General features: G+C 42.4%; 3 protein-coding genes across 3 annotated transcripts; 1 reads left to right on the top strand and 2 right to left on the bottom strand.

The window, feature by feature from the left end:
• Positions 1–2,362: 2,362 nt before the first annotated feature.
• Positions 2,363–2,874, bottom strand: ATNIH1004_009319 (uncharacterized protein; the record flags this gene model as incomplete). The annotated part of the gene is made up of 2 exons (XM_033573913.1): positions 2,363–2,800; positions 2,854–2,874. The coding sequence occupies 2 exons, from the start codon at positions 2,872–2,874 to the stop codon at positions 2,363–2,365; spliced, it is 459 nt and encodes a 152-aa protein (XP_033424465.1).
• A 1,429-nt stretch (positions 2,875–4,303) lies between these two features.
• On the top strand, positions 4,304–4,711 carry ATNIH1004_009318 (uncharacterized protein; the record flags this gene model as incomplete). The annotated part of the gene is made up of 1 exon (XM_033573912.1): positions 4,304–4,711. One exon carries the CDS (start codon positions 4,304–4,306, stop codon positions 4,709–4,711), a length of 408 nt encoding a protein of 135 aa, XP_033424464.1.
• A 6,531-nt stretch (positions 4,712–11,242) lies between these two features.
• On the bottom strand, positions 11,243–14,245 carry ATNIH1004_009317 (uncharacterized protein; the record flags this gene model as incomplete). The annotated part of the gene is made up of 2 exons (XM_033573911.1): positions 11,243–13,681; positions 13,745–14,245. The coding sequence occupies 2 exons, from the start codon at positions 14,243–14,245 to the stop codon at positions 11,243–11,245; spliced, it is 2,940 nt and encodes a 979-aa protein (XP_033424463.1).
• Between the last annotated feature and the right edge of the window lie 2,872 nt (positions 14,246–17,117).

Here is a 17,117-nt window from a genome sequence, read left to right as displayed (position 1 = left end):
CGAATAGATTCGAGGGCATGTTCGCCCAAGGGAAACTAGAGCAACAAACAGATCTTCCGTGCCAATACGGCTCTCACGCCAGGCAAGTTGAATGCTGGAACAATGGCCACTGTGTAACATCCATTGGCAGTGGATGGGACGCACAATGCCAGTAAAAAGAGATCTATAAAATAAAAAGATACCTGTCACAACTCAACGTACGTTTAGTTTTGAAGTTGGCCTTTACAACCTCACCTTGCTACTGCAAATAGCTTCCTGGACAGGGAGCGGCTTATTCTCAGTCATCAGTATTTTTTTTTTTTTAAAGAACAGCATGAGAAAGATCGCGTGATGTTAAGTCAGTTCATACAGATATATTAAGAGAACTCAGTTTCTGGCATTGTCCAGATCTAGGAGAGAACAGGTTCCACGGAATTACGATTAATAAACTCTAGGAGTTTGATTCACAGCATATAATCTTGCCATTGGGAGAAGCGGCATCTTTATCATGGTGTTTTTGCCAAGTTGATTTACAGCGACTAGGGAGCAGCATGGAACGTTGGAAATTCCTCATCTCGTTAACGGCACTCCTGTAGATGTTAGTTAGCTAATCACTAATATGGAATGACATTTTATGCTACTAGTATTCGTGATGGTCAAGATCCATTAGTATCTACTATCGCCCACTCAAAGCCATGTATCGCATTTTGTTCTATCTTTTTACTACATATGGATTCAGATGGTCATTGATGGAGATGTCCATAAAATTTGCTGTTCTTCTCTAGGAAACTTCCTGCTATAGGTCATTTTGGGTTTTGTGACTCTAGGGTCTATCTGTTTCCCCCCCTTTGACTATAGTACATTCAACAAACTTATGGAGCTGTTTCGACAGCAATATTTTATGCTAAGCTGGACCTTTGCACTATAAAGTATACCACCATCTCCTTTGTGTAATCAAAAATCTTCGGAACTTGAGATCTGCCGAGGGTGAAAATACCGCATACTTTCTAGGGCAAGTGCAATATATACATACTATAACGCATAATCATTGCCGGCGTTAAATTCCTTGCATATATTCAAGCACACACCAGCACTGGAACCCATATAATTGGGTAAAGGAATAACGTAATTGATAAGGTCATTTTTCCTTATAAAAATGGCTTTTTTTTTTTTTTTTTTTTTTTCCCGAACTTGACGTGGCAAGGAGACGCTGATGTGTACTAATCATTGTCTGTGCATCCCGAATATTTGATATGAGCATTTCTGTTTGGGAAACAGCATCCGCCTAGGTCCGGCTAATGGCTCTTGTTTTTGCCAGTTCTAACCGTTTCAGTAATCTTGCACTGTCTGTCTGTAGATCTTGTAGCTGCCCAATAGGTACTGCTTCTAAACCCCGGTACTGATGTTCGACAACAGAGTGGCCTGAATCTGAAGAACCCGAGCAAACCGGAGTATTTGAGGACACCATCGTCTTTATAAGGTCTTGAGTACGGACGGCCAGAAAAGAATGTCCAACATGTGTGTATAGTGCTATATATGCACCAACAGAATGTTTACTTATCTGTTTGTCAAAGAGTGCCTTTGTTGAAGGGTCATTGATTTGCCATGAATATGACAGGTATTCATTTCCGGCTTTAAGGCGTACTTTAGATGGGCTAACTTGAATTCCTAGCCTTTCTCCTGCCAGAAATTGGCCAGTATTCATTGTATTTAGGCAACCTATGATCGTACTGATATGTCGTAACAAGCGGTTATGACAAATTGACCGCCATTCCCTGTGTATCTGGGTTCCATTTCTAGCGCGAGAGGAGCGTCCTTGGTTACTCACGAGGCAACATTATATCGGCCTCGGTCAGTTCTCCGCGCTCGTCTCCCTTTAAGGCCGTTTGGCGAGACGGAGCTCGCCTTTGGGTATAGCTTATTTGTTTAAAACTTGGGGCTCGATCTCCGTGCAGTCAACCATAGAATTTTGTACGACATCTGGCCTCTTTATAGTGTCTAGTAGGCCATCGATTTTCATAATGCGATTAGCGACCTGATACATGTATGGTGCTGCGATGTAATCTAGACAATGACTGTTCATAAATCTTGGGAATTTCTTGAAAAATCGTTAAAAGGTCACGTGTATTTCGATGTCGTCCCATAACATGTACATGTCTTTCGTCGGTGCGGTCGAAGTCCTGCTGCCTGGGCGGCTAAAGGGTGTAGCTCAGACGCCGCCCGCCATCCCTACTTAGGAGAAAGAAATTTCCGTCAAGCTGTAAGCATCGAGGTGGTTTGCGCACTGGGAGAGGGACGTGAGCTCGCACGGGATCATAATAGGTAGAGTAGGCTGTAGCAGAAGCAGGGCCTCAAGAATCAAAGCAATAATATAGTAACATATTCACATTAGAAAGAACCCCAACGTTCCAAATGCAGCTAGCAAACAGGATACGCCGAAAACAGCCAGTTGCTGCGCGGCACTCTCATCGTCCTCCAGGCAATCGGCCGGCGGGTTTAAGCCGTTGCACAAGCGCGCTTTCAAAGAGGCCGACATACTTGCGACAATGGTCGAGTCAATATTAACCCGACAAGGGTCCGGTGTGGGCGTCGGGGTAGAGGATGCCACCACTGCACATGTATCATTGGTGTAGTCACCGCCAGACCACTCCACCCACATGGGAACCTGCATGGTTTTATTGGTAACATTAATTGCAACGCCGTATTCCCCGGGACTCCCAATTACCTCGTAGCTAACCCTCCATTTGCCGTCTTCGTCCTGGTGCGGTAGATATAGAGGACCGGTAATAATCCGAACCGAAGAATATTTCGTGGTGAGGTTCTTGCAGAAGGCCTCAGAATAAGCCAAGTAGTGTTGGTTGAACCCGACCCCACGTGCGGGCACATATTCGACATCTTGAACGTCTCATCGACAGCTTCCTGCGACCATTTCGCCGGGTCGCAAGGGACTTGATGGCCCCGGTCGTAGCCTGTCTTACTCTAATCCGACAGTTTTGCCCGAAACGCCGCGGGATGATGGAGGAGGGGAAGGAGGAGTCTCAAGTGTTGATTTTTTTCGATGGGAGTATAGTATAGCAGATCTCGCCCCTGCAGCAGCACTAACTGCTGCTACAGTGGCATATTTCGCTCTAGACATGTCAAGTGTTTGACTGGATTCATGAATCGTCCCTCAGGGTTTAATATGATATGATTTGCATACTGGCTGGGTATTAACTTTTCTGATACATAGGCCAGAAGCAAGAGCTATCTGCAAGGAACCACATTTTGACAAATTAGTTGGCTATAATGTCCTGCGCATAAGTATGGTTGCGCTATTAAGAGTCCCTAAAGAGTATTTCATATGAAAGATCCAACAAATTCAGGCCCAAAGGACGCTATTTGTGGTCATACTCCGGAAGCGCCGGAATCACTGCTAAAGTTAGTTAATTAAATTTATAGTAGCAAATACCTCATTTAGGTAATGTGCTATATGTAAAGTATACTTGTCATTGTTGTAGTGACAAGAGGACTTCAGACTTCGCGTATCTCACCAGTACAAATACAGAGTTACATATGGTGTCTCCGGATTCATTGGTATTGAAAATGACAGATTAAGCTCAATAGACTTTTGAATTGTGATGTCAATTCTGTGGTTAATACCCACTATTTCTCCCACACGAATAATAATGCTCCGTGACGTCATAAACTTGGATTTCAAAATAGATTATATCTTGGTTCTCTCTTCTACATGTGGACAAAACTATTAACTTAAACAAATTAAAACCAACAGCTATATTCGGAAAGGACGTAGAATAGCAAATTTAACACTTGTATGTAGTATGCCAAGAATCCATTTATCTGGAGCTATTATAAATAGTAACACTTATTGGAATTTTAGCTGTTTTTTTTTTTTTAGAAATATCTAATCTATAGGATAATTCTATATATCGACATATGAGTTATTCGAGGGCCTTTTTCCAAAGGAATTGTGCGATTTATACTATAATTTCTATTTTGCCTTTAAGCCCCCATCAGCGGATAGCGATTATGTCCATATTAACCTTCCAATGTGATGTCAGAATATAGACTCGGCCTTGATTAATACTATATACTGACATCTTCATGATTCATAGACTTACTGAATTACCGTGCTTTAACGGAGGGGTTGATGTCATAACTTATTGCTCCTGCACTGATCTGGTTCGTCTTGCTCTGGGCTATTTATACTAGTTAGTTGGCATGTTCTATATTCTTTCTCTCTTTACCTCACAGAAGCAAGCTCGTCTTGATTATATGTTATCTATCTACTTGGACTAAGTCCACTATATTTATACTTTACTACATGATGGATCTTAACCAGGCTGAGAACCCCGATACTTTTGAAATTCCACCAGGTTCAAGCTGGACGTGTGATGGAATCACCAATGCCGCCTGCCCACAGCGGGTTATGATCGACATTAGTCAGGGGCCCGGCCGGTCTGAAAAGCATACTATGGAGGGCGGAGGTGATGGCCTACCCATGATAGTCGACCACCAAACCGATGAGCTTCAGCTGGATCCTAGGCCATTCCCACGACAATGTACTTTGAGGTTCCAATTTCTAGAAAATGGCCGTTGGCAAGACTCTCGGGTCTGGGACGAGAGGACCAACGATGAAAATGGTGAAATTTTCACAGCCAGGACAGAGGACTATGAGAGTGGAGATAGAAATGACACCGTGTTTACTGCTCGTATGAGTCGCCGCCCTTGGTAGCACGTTTGAGAGTGTGTCATGGCTGGTGATACTGATGTTTCATTCTATCCGGGTCTGTATTTGATTATTTTTATACGTACGAAAAAATAAAATAAGAAGGCTGATTTACTCTGAAATTATTAAATTGAATGAAAAAGCAGTTATCTACATACACACGATTTTATTTCCATACCGCAAGCTGTTCATTATTTTGTGGCTTCGTTTGCCTTGAGAATTTCCGAAGGGAAGGTACTGGTGGTTGGTAAAACATGGCATCTTGGGGGCGCAATTAGTTGGGTGTCTCCTCTCAACAAAAACCTTTAGTTTAGCACGGTATCCCATCACCCCATACAAATTATTATTAGAAATTTAACAATTTGACTTTTCTAATTCAATCGTATGAGTCTTCCTTTCTAGTTGTTTATCTGTTATTGTGGTCGCTGCTAAAAAAGAAACGATGTAGGAGAGAGTTTATTGTGTAACGTGGGCTGCAGCTTGTTATCGTTGATCAATTGGTCTTACTACAACCAAGCAGTCAACAGCCTCATTTAAAATTTCCCTGCCTAGCACAAATCTTGACGTTAAAGGTTTTCTCCAGAGTTCTGAGGAATGTGTCGTGTGATACGATGGTAGGGGCTAGCGCGACATACGATTATCTCGACATCTCGACTCCTATGACGGTCTACTCCCCAGACTAGCCCCTTACAACTGCTGGCATTAGGGCTTGGGATACACAGTTTTTCAGATCTATGGCACACATCTGGATTTAATTGGAACAGCGGGGGCTTTTATTTTGGAGACAACAAAATATAGTGCTACATGATGTAACTACTTAATACCTTCCGACCAGCTAAGTATTAGCTCTATAAACACAGGTTTCCACCGTCCGTAACATAAGCCCTGGATACCTTGAATCTTTGAATATTTACCTCCTAGCCTAACTATATAGTATCACCAGGAGCTAGACATATATCGCTTAATCGTGGCTCAGCCGAGACAGCCCCTGGGGAATGTAAGCCTCGGGCCCAAGTGCAGCTCTTATCCAAGGATCATCACCCTCCCTATTAGATCGTAGAGGAGGGGGCAACAGTAGGCACTGGTACAACAGTCTCCGGTACGTAGTCGCAGGGATACATGCAGCATTTCTCATCGCATGAAACGACATAAGGCGCCGGGCAGGGGATCCCGAGTGGCTTAGGCTATGTAAAAGTTAGGCTCTAATGCAAAAAAGGATAATAATATTAAGCCCTGGATATTGCTCACCACGCAGTCGGCTCGGTCAGGATCGTTAACTTGATCGGCAACTACCGCAGTTGAAATAGCTGCCAGGATTATAAGAACATAATGCTTGGTATTCATGGCAAAAGACCTGTTGACTAGAAGATCGGGGATAAAAAACAGATAGGTTAAAGCCTGGAGATATAGTTAATTTTTCAAGGACCCGAGTGAGTATATGTGGCCAAGGTAAAGGCTTTATACCTTGCAAAGCTTGATTCAGGCCGATTGGCAGAAGATTGTTGGGCATGATCTGGGGGCCACTGGGAGCTGAGACAAGTCTCATAATACCTGAAAGTTGACGGAGAATAATCATCTTCCGACCAGCGGCCACGTAATGTGTTCCTGCCCCACTAGTATTGTCCTGGAATTTCCAAAATAAAATAATATCATTGCAGAGGAAGCGGGCTGCTACAACAACATATATAAAATGCAGCCAAGCCCAAGGAGATTAGGAAAACCTATTCAGAGAAGTGCCTGTTATCTCTGACCCTCGGTGTGGGTTAGTGGTGATGGGTATAGATCCCCCTCTATATCCCGCTAGAAAACAAATCCCGAACCAATTAGGCAAGTCTCAGCACAAAAACTGATCTGTGTAAACTCACAAAATAGCTCGAAAATTCAAAATTTGACACTATTTTGAGAGTGCGAATCCCGCAAAATTTTGCGGGCAACTCGTGGGCGGTTTAACCCTTTCCTCTCATTTTATTCGTTTTAGGGCATCCATCACCACCGCCACTACCTGCACAGCGTCCTATGCTGACACTACGCTGATGTTGCGGTTTTTAATTGGAACGCTATGGTTATGTTTAATTACGCTCTCACAAATTTTAACCTGGGCGGGGCAGTAAGAGGTACGTACCTACTTTGATAAATTTGGCCAACTTAGAGGCATGACTTGCTGTCGTCTGCTTTTCGCATTTGTTGTTCGTCCGCCCACGCTCCCGGATCGATCCCGGAGCAAAAAGCGGTGCTAAGCCGGGCAGGAAACAGATGACATTGTTTTCCGGAACTACTGTACCATTAAATTGACCGGTAACAGTGGCAAGTTTGGAACAACACCCTTAATAGCTGCAGTACCTAATCAGCATGAAATAATTTATCTTTCCTAGAATAAACAAAACTCTAAAAATAAGCGATAGCTAGGGAGGTAACTGTTAATTATACATAGAAAATGTTTATATAAATAATGGCTGTCCTACATGGATAACTAGTTGGGGTGCAAGAAGGAGAATATTACTCACACGTAGAAGGCATCTTACCGATGATATTTTGGTTTCAGTCAGATCTACCGATAAAGACTTTTCCTGGCGTAATATTAGAAATTTCCATGGTTTCTTCCTAAGAAAGTGTTAATATAGCCTAGGTCCTAAAATACTACACTGTACAGTATTTAATGATTCGTGTAGCACGATCACCGAGCACACAGGGCAAGCAAATAGCCAACTTGCTACGTACTGTACGTATAGTAACAAGCTTATTTAAGTAAAAAAATTATGAAGTCAACTCGAGAGACGGCCCACTTCTACGCCACAGTAAGAGTTTTGTCGGCTTGAAAAGGCACTCGCAATTTTATGTGAAGCTACCTTCCCGTTTATAGAAAGTTGGATATCCAAAATCTCGTGCTTCTCTGGAGATCTTGGCTGGATTTAGGATAGTCTCTTTTGCAATGATAAATAAGGCATCCACCAACATTCATTTTTCAGAATAGACTCAGTGATTCTATGCGACCAGGTCAATAGTCTGGTCCGTACAGAATGAATATTTCTGTATACACAATAGGTGTCGACAATTACGGTAATATTAAATATTCAGTACCTTTCTCGGTCAAATGTAGTTAATGATGCAACATTATTTTATTTGTTTAACTCGCCTTTATAATCTCGAGATGTTTTGGTAGTTTAGTTGAATCAGAGACCTAATTCAATGAAGGATCGATACTTGCGAATACGCGTAATCTTTATGGTCGATAATAGGTAACAGCATACCCTAGCAGCTATCCCTCCTTTGAGATCGCTACAGCAGATAAGGTGATAGACAGCTTGATGACTCACACTCGTTCTCTACCCGTAGGTCTACCGCGTCAAAATCCCAGTGTTGGTCGCATTTGTTTTGATATATTGTATCTTTCGACGCACTGCAGCACAAGAGAGTTGGAAATCTCGAACAGGTAGTATTTCTAATCGGTAAACTAACGCGGCGTATAATATACTGCAACGATAAGCTCGGCTCAGACCAAAAGGTACTCATGCTTCTTCAAATAATTGTTGGTCCATTATTTGCACTTTAAAGCCAGAAATGAGCATATATGGGGCTTTGACTCTTAGTAGAAGTGTTAAAAGGATTGCCTATTGTAAGGCCTAAATAAGATAACTTGATTCTCAAGTTAAATGCATGGATAGGCCTAATTTATCTTTATTTGGCCAGCAGTCTTTGTTTGCTAAAGTAAACAGAACGGTACAGTAACAATACTAGTAATAATAATAATGATGATGAAAAACTATAAGCTGCTAAGGTACAATTTCGTCAACAAGGTACATAACAATACTTGAGTTGAGTGAACATAAGGAGGCCACTGCCAAAAATGTGCGCGTTGTGAATATAGCAAAATTCAGGTTAACTCGCATGGAAGACTCAGGGATTGCCGTCATGCTGGTACTCTTCAACGCTCCTATCAATTACTGCTAACTCTGTCATTCTGGGGCACCTGCTACAAATATCATGGTCGTAAATGTACATACGACAACAAGGTGTGGCAAATAGGACTTCCGTCCATTCAGCCATACCTAAGCCATGTGAACCGCACTGTTAATCCTGAAAGAGCCCTAGAATCTAGTCATTATAAAACCGCGGCGAACAGATTCACATACTAAATATTAGTGATACAGATTCTTTCTGCATAATAAGTAGTACCAGGATCATCTGATAGCACTAGAAAAGTAATAAAAGTGCTACTAGAAGTGTCGAAAAATATATAGGAAGTAGATCTGAAGTTGGATTAATTATTAAAATAATAACAATAAATAGTTAGGGATCTTAATTTTGTTAGTCTATAGTTATACTTTCTAGCTTTATTGATCTATACATACTGTCACGGGTTAAACCCAGTATGGTGCTCAGACTAAAGCCTTTACTACTATATAGGGCGCTAAATGCGACTGATCTGCCGATCAGTTGTCTTGTACCTTTCTATATGGCCAAGGGTTTTATCTCTACTAGCGCAGAGACAACCAATCCATTACATATACATTCGATATTGTCTACTTTAGTGTGTAGCAAGACCTCGTTTCCGTTCCTCTACGCACAAATCCAAAGCACAAAATTGGTATCGTAACAAAGGAAATGAGAACACTTGCTGTAGCCCATCTGACAGCTGACTACCGAAGTAGAAATCTGAATGGCAAGTCTATATGTATCCAGTAAAATATAGGATATATTATATACTTGTACTCCTAGCTTCCATCCCTAACTTATATTATATAACCATAAGAAATCATTTACCTCTGTTCTTCCTTCTGTATAAATCCTAGGGATTCACTGAACAATAAAACAAGAGCAGCATATCCCTTCTTAGGGGCATTTTCCAATGCCATTTTCTAGCCTTCTGACAAAACCTATCAGGCAGTTTCGGGCAAGACATCATCTGACAGCGCCTTGAAACACCAGCAGAGTCACTAAAGAGATCGGGTACAAATTCGCATAGCACGCAATCAGATCAAAAATTAAAAAAAAGGCCAGAGACAAAAATAATATATACATACAACAGCTGGGATTCGCTGGTGGTCACCCACCCAACTACTGACCAGCCGGCGTGTGGCTTAAGTACGGCTGAGCGGACGGGAAGCCCTGTTTTCCACACCCTGTGGTCGTATGTACTTGATTAAGTAGAAGCATATATTATATTTTATGTATTTTTAAGGCTATTATCCTGAATGGATATTCTACTCTGTCTTCTTGTAATTTAGTGCCGCCGCTTGGCCTGCGGTCGGTTCTAAAACCTTCAATATCGGTCGTATAACGAAGAATTAAGGGAAAACGCGTGTATTATTCGACAGAAGTATAAATGCATGCAAGACTGTTGACTGGGCAGCGAAAGTTGAGAACGGTATCTATACTTATATAACTTGAAAGAGCAGCCGTGGCTATTGGACCTGCTGAGTAAACTGACCAACTGCCTTTACATTCTGCCTCCAAATTTCTTAGCATTTACTACTCCAAGCAACCCCCGCTGCACTGTGTCAGGCTACAGAAAAACGGTAAGCACGGCCATATATACTTGTACCTATATATATATGTATGTATATATAAACCTTCCACTTCATCTCTGCTGCTATGGGCACAACCTCTCACTACGGCAATATATCCTGAGAAATGACCTGGAATAATGTTGTCTGTTTGAATCTACAATTAATTTAATTGATCCCCAACAGGATTGCTCTATATATTGCCGGGATTATTAAGAGCCAGTATGATTGAATGCTAGCAAAGTGAAAATTAAAGGTGACAATCTAAGGCGACGAGTTGTCCATTTTCTAGTTGTCGTAGTGGCCGGAATTATTCTCCTAATGATAATACGATTGACAAATTACTCCGAATATGTCTCCTTCTTTCTTCTCCTCACTGAATAAAGGCAGGCTGATCCGCAAATAGAGTTTTGCCAATCGGTTCTATCCCGTCGACTCCACGTGGGTCATAGGGCTACGTTGGGTCCACTTCAATCTGGTTCTATGTGCTTACAGAGTACGTACAAATGATGTGACATGGTAACCTAGGCGTTTGTCTCTTGGCATGGAAACATGGGGATCAAAAATGAGTGGCAAGTTGTAATTTTAGGTGTTGTAATTCAGAGGAACATTGATTATTCTTCATTACTTCTGTAGAGCTGAGGGTTTATATACAAGATGAACATCAGACTGATTTCGAATCAATCTAATACCTACACTGACTTTATTCCGTATCTGAAGCTCTATAATTTACCAGGTCGTACCTTAATTCACAACATTACAGAATCGTGCAGAAATCACTGGAGAATTCTTATTTGCAGAAAAGATTTGTATTTAAGGCTCAGCTGTCCTAGGTCCCCCTTTTGCAAAGAGATTAGAAAATAAGAACCTTGGGTACAATACAAATGATTTACGAACGTGACAGGTGTAACTAGGCTGATAGGGCTTTCGGCAGCCGAACGCACTCTTGTCAGCTCTTGAAAAATGTTCCTGACTTGAATTAGCGGTCTCGCCCCCTGGACATCATCAACTTTTTTGCATGGAGAATGTAATATTATAAAGGCGGGCATTGGCGTTCCTGGAGTAGCTTAACCACTGCCTCATGGCCACTCCTTGCCGCCCAATGAAGTGGTGTCCTACCATTTGAATCCTTGCAGTCAACATTCACCTTTCCTTTGCTAAGAAGTAGCTTAACCACTGCCTCATGGCCACTCTCTGCCGCCCAAGAGAGTGGTGTCTGACCATATTTTGAATCCTTACAGTCCACATCCACTCTTCCTGTGTCAAGAAGAAGCTTAACCACTGCCTCATGTCCATTCTCTGCCGCCAAAGAGAGTGGTGTTTGACCATATATTGAATCCTTATAGTCGACACCCACCCTTCCTGTGTCAAGAAGAAGCTTAGCCACTGCCTCATGGCCACTTATTGCCGCCCAAGAGAGTGGTGTCCGACCATATTCAGAATCCTTGCAGTTGACATCGACATTTCCTGTGTCAAGAAGAAGCTTGGCCACACCAGCCAGCCCCAAAGCTGATGCTATGAAAAGTGTTGTGGGGCCATTGGGAACAATATTCCCATAATTTTTATAGATTCTGGACCATACTTGATATAGATCAGAGCTTGGGTTGCAAATGTTCTGCGCGCGGATCAATAGCGGGTTCCCTTCTCGCACGCAAGCTTGACGAAAATGCGCACTCCAGTAACATGATGAATACACATAAAATTTTTCGTGATCAATTTCATTTCGTTCAAAGGCCAAATATGAAGTGCATATGTCTGCAAGAATCTCATTGGACTCCTCTGGCAGTAGTGAATGCTTCCATCTTGTGACTTCAGAGATGTTTATATTCACAGTAGGGTTGTTGCCCCGGACCAAGAATTCCTTAGCGGTTTGATGAAGAAGATAAACCTTTTCATCTATAACAACCACAAAGAGTCCACAGACATCCCTCAAAGTTTTCCTAAAACGGTCTTCTGGTTCCAGTTCATCACATATCTCTGTAAAAGTTTGGTGACCTGCACTGATTGCCAAGGCAAGAGACAGCTCTCCCAACGAGAGAGGCCGCATTGCAGCTGTAATAATATGAAGAAGAATTCTGGCTTTGTCCGCATCCAAACTCCGGTCCAAGATTCTTTCATAGGCGTTGTCAACAGTTGTGGGTAGATGCTGAATTACCCGATGGATATTGCCTTTCGTGAAACCCGGGATATTCTCGAGTACGTCCAACGTGAGGCTAACCCACAGATAGGTTCGATTTTCAACTGCCGTTAACTGTTGCATGAGCATACTGCGTTCATCCTTCTCCAGGGATCTTTGTTCGCTGATATCATCAACCCTTTTTCTGATAACAAGGTTTATTTCGCGAGATATCTGCTGGGCCTCTTTTTTGCCATCCCCGCTTAAATGGATGGTAGGTAGGTAGGCCTCCAGCTCCCAAAAGCCACGTCGTATGTGATCGTATGGTCTGCTTGTCATCAAGAACTTCAGCTTGCTGTTTTTATAGGGTCTCAAGTAAAAATCCGTGACTGCGCGAATGAGTTGATTCCGGTCACTATCTTGACACTCGTCTAATGCGTCCAGAATGCAAATAATCTCTCCGGCCTTCGGATTAGTAGAAATAGATACAAGCAAATTCCATAATTCAGAAAATGATTGGACAAACGTGTCACCGTCGGTATCCAGTTTATCCAGGACTGCATCTTGCAAAAGCTGAGGCTGTGCTATGAAAAGCTGACGTAATATAATTGAAAGTGCGCTTGTTGAACTCCTCTGATCCGAAAAGTCATCTTTGAAGAAGAAATAACAGACCGTTCGCTCATTTGTGTTGAGAAGAAGTTCGTCAACTAGGTATCTTGTTAAGACCGACTTGCCGCAACCTGGATCTGCCGACACCCATAGTAGACCGGAGGAGACATTACTTTTACTCTGTTGCCACGCCTGGAATAGAGAATGGCTTGTAAACCATTCACAAGTTCCAGGGACACGCTTGCTATTCCTGTCTTTTCGATCCTTGTATGGGCAAGTGTAGAGCAGCTTGAAAAATCTTTTTATCCTCTCGTCTCTAGCCGATGTAGTTGTCCATATATCACGTTCGCGTAAAGCATTCAGAATCTCTCGATGTCCGTTCAGAACCTCTTCGTGCCTCTGGCTTGATTCTGTATCTGCAATGAGGGAAGTAAATCGGTCTAGAGATTTTTCAAACCTCTCAAAGTCTTGCAGCAAGTCAGCCCATCCATCCCACTTAAAGATGTTTCCCAGAAGCTGGGAGGCTGAATGTCTGTGTAAATAGCAGAGCGCTCGAGCCTGGAACTCTAATATCCTGGTGTAGATGGAGACCAAAGTTTTTTGAAACTCCCCGAGGAGATCAATGGCCTGTTTTGTCTGAGAATGCGAATAAAGGGTTTCCATTACGCGAAGTCGAGGTATCAATCCAGAAGTCAATTCTAAGCCTTGTAGGAGAAGGTCATGCTGCTCTACCGCTTGGACGACCATCTAATTGAAGTTATAATCTCAATGAATCGAGCGTACACTCGAGAACACTAGATTAGGGCTTACCGCAAAACAAGCCGTTATGCCAGCACAGGCCAGCGAAGCTGGTGGGCTCGCGCTTGCAGCAGTATTGACAATATCTTTGATGGCCAAGACATTTCTGAATACCTTTGTGAGTTGGTCCCGAACAGTAATGCTATGATTCCCTAGGTGAATCGCCCACTTCTTCTCTTCTACTTGAATTGCTTTAGCCTCAAGGAAATCGCAAAGTCGTTTGTGGTAACTCGTATCTCCTGGCTGAAGTTTCAAACTGTAGTAGTATTCAAGTATTTCAGCCGAAGCTTTCAAAATCTTGTCCAGCTCACTACTTTGTCTCAATATTTGCTCAGCTCTAACCCAGAGATCGTTGGGTTGAGGGGTAGGTTCACGACGCTCCTCTTGCTTAGATAACAGGCTGTTCGACGGACTTGTAACCTCCCCTTTCAAGAAATTGCCTTTTTCAGACTGTGGTTTCTTTTCAAGTCGTAGTTTCTTCCAAAGTTTAGGCTTAGAGAGAAAAAAAGGCATTGTACGACGGAAGTTCCTTCTAGCATTGATGTTCAGGAGCTTGATGAGGGTGGCTTTGGTTGATACTCTTCAGCCAAAGTTGGGTGCTATTGTCCTTTTTCTTTTCAAAATTGGTACCCCCGCGTTTAGATGTGTTGGCGCGGCTGAACGACAGGGATATGGCGATCTTTTTTGACCAATTACAGCCAACTAACCTTTATCACCTGCCGCCCAAAATATTACTCACCGATTTTCTAAATGTAGATTTTAAACCACCACAACTCATTCAATACGGATCCAATTGTTGTGAAAATCAGGGAAAGTGATGCGCAGGGAGTACTCTATCAGGACAGACCAACTAGCCTAAATAGGTAGTAGGTGTCATTCACTGGAAGCACCAGGAATCACAGTATCTTAACGAACTGAGTCTCTTGCATCCCTATCTCAAGGTGCTCTATCACCATCTCTAGGTGCTTCTACTAGCTAAAGGATTTAGGGGTAGAATTGATCGTCAGATACTCTACACCGTCAAGTCGGGCGGAATGTATAGTTTCCGTAACACCAATGAAAGAGACTTTTGCAGAAATCGATTCCTTGAAACCAGGAGAATGGCTTGACTACACTCAGATTGCGAAACGGTTTGGTGTTGACTGATCAACGCCACCGTGGAGTCCAGCAGTAGAGGGAGGAGCAATATAAAGACCAGCGATTTTCTCAACCACCTGTCGTAGGCTACGCCTGTACACTGCTCGGCTTCGCCTTCGCCGCAATCGGCGCACATGATTGGTCCGCGTATTGAAGTCACATGACCCCTCGTAGTATGAGAACGCACGCTTCTTTCCTCTTCCCCTTTTACTTTCTTCCTCCCAGAGATTCCTTTCTGTGTATATCTAATTATTAGATAGCAAGGAATTTCACCCTCTGCACAACCAGCAGGTTAGAAAGCCTATATCTTTTAAGAATAAGCAATCTGAGAGAGACCTTTATTATACGCATGAAATGCTATGGAATTTCGCCAAGGAAATTACTGTAACAAAGCCAAGAAAGAACTGGTCTGGCCGCTTCTTAAAAAGGCGTAAAATGGACCTTGTATCTTGCTACGAAACTGGTATTGATTCTAAATGCAAGCGGGCTGATTCAGCATTTAAATATGCTTTGTACTTTGAATATCTGGGCTGAAAAATCAAGGAGTACACTATACCGCGAGAGGATATGTGTAATATGGATGAGAAAGTGTTGCACGCTCATACGGGTTGGAACTACATAATTAAGTGGTTCTCAGCGGTCACCCTACTTCGTTTATCTATAGTTCGAACGTTTGACCTCGTCCACCTTCAATCTTCAACTTCACACCAATCAACAGAATGCCGCATGTTCTTCTTCCGAGCTTTCGTGTTTACATTGGATTGCATCCTAAGGGCAAGAGAATCCTTTCTGGACAATTATATAAGCAAGGAGGCCTCAAACAACGCCTACCAGATGGTAATTGGGAGTGGATTACTATAATTGCTTGTATTTGTGCAGACCAGACCTATGTTTCTCCTGGATTAATATACCAAACGGCATTTTGTAAATTAAAAGACTCCTGGCTTCAAGGCTTTAATACAACAAATCAGCAACGCTTTTTTGCACCTTACCATCTGGCTGGATCAACTATAAGCTAGGATTTGGAGGGCTCCAGCTAATATTCGACCGGGAAACAAAGGCTAAAGCTAAAAGGCGTTGGAGGCTTCTAATTTTTAATGGCCACAGATCCCACATCACCATGAAGTTTTTAAACTATTGTGAAGCTAATATCATATTTGTAGTTAACTATTCAATTTATTCTACACATTCCTTGCAGCCACTTGATGTTAGTATCTTTGGACCGCTTTCTGTCAGGGGCTGAACCCGTAGAGCCTATAGGATAGGCTATGTACAAAAGGAATCACTGAAGAGGGAAAGAAAGGAAGAAAGTAAAATGAGCGGTAAATAAGTAAGGTGAAAGTCACATGATATGGGTCGAGGGACAATGGGGACAGTAGGGACAGTAGGGACAATACGGACAATACGGACAATACGGACGTTAGCCCGGGAGGTCAAACGGGCTCCAGCCCTTTACACTTTGCGGCGTACGAAGGTTAATTAGAAACATTTTTACATATATCCTAAGGCCTAAGCCAGATTACCAAGCCGGATTTTTTTAGGCTGTTCTGGTCAAGCTATACTAAGGCCTTATCTGCAGGAAATATTGAAAGCGCGTGGAAAACTGTTGGTTTATAGCCTTCTAACCCTGAAGTTGTATTGGCATGATTTAGCAAGATAAAGAATGAAAGGTCTTCTAGCAGTTTATCTAGGTCTATGCTACACACAGAGGATTGGAGAAAGATCAAGAGGCTTTTAAATCAAGCTGTCAAGTATAGTCTTGCCGAAAACGCTGAAAAGTTAAGCCAGATGATGCACCACACAGAGAATATCTTGCGTAAACTACAGAATACAGGCCTTAAGAATGCTCTCCTGAACGAACAGAAGAAGTGCCAGCGTGCAAAGTCTTTACAGTTTAAATTATGGGCTACTAAGTATGACAATGCAGTATTCTATTCTCCAAAAAAGCCTGGAAAGCCCGGAATCTTCAGAAGAGAAGCTACGCCGTCAGCTATGTAGAAAAGGAAGAGAAACAACAATTAATTAAAGTGTAGCAAATCTACAGTACGCCAGAGGAATTGGCATTAGAATAGAGGAACTGAGTAGTTGGAATTGAATGAGCGACTCGGCTATCACACAGAATAACCAGATACATCCCAGATATATATGCCAAGTAAACCCCGCACTAATAAATAAACTGGGTTATCTCGTACCGAGGTCCGAGCCGTATTAATATCATAAAGAAAGGAAGAGAATTAGGGCATCTAAT

Source organism: Aspergillus tanneri (assembly GCF_003426965.1).
Source record: "Aspergillus tanneri strain NIH1004 chromosome Unknown AapTan_6_pilon_pilon_pilon, whole genome shotgun sequence".
NCBI classification, from domain to species: Eukaryota; Fungi; Ascomycota; class Eurotiomycetes; order Eurotiales; family Aspergillaceae; genus Aspergillus; species Aspergillus tanneri.
Note: the sequence above shows the minus strand (reverse complement) of the source record. Positions and strands in the feature narration are given on the sequence as shown.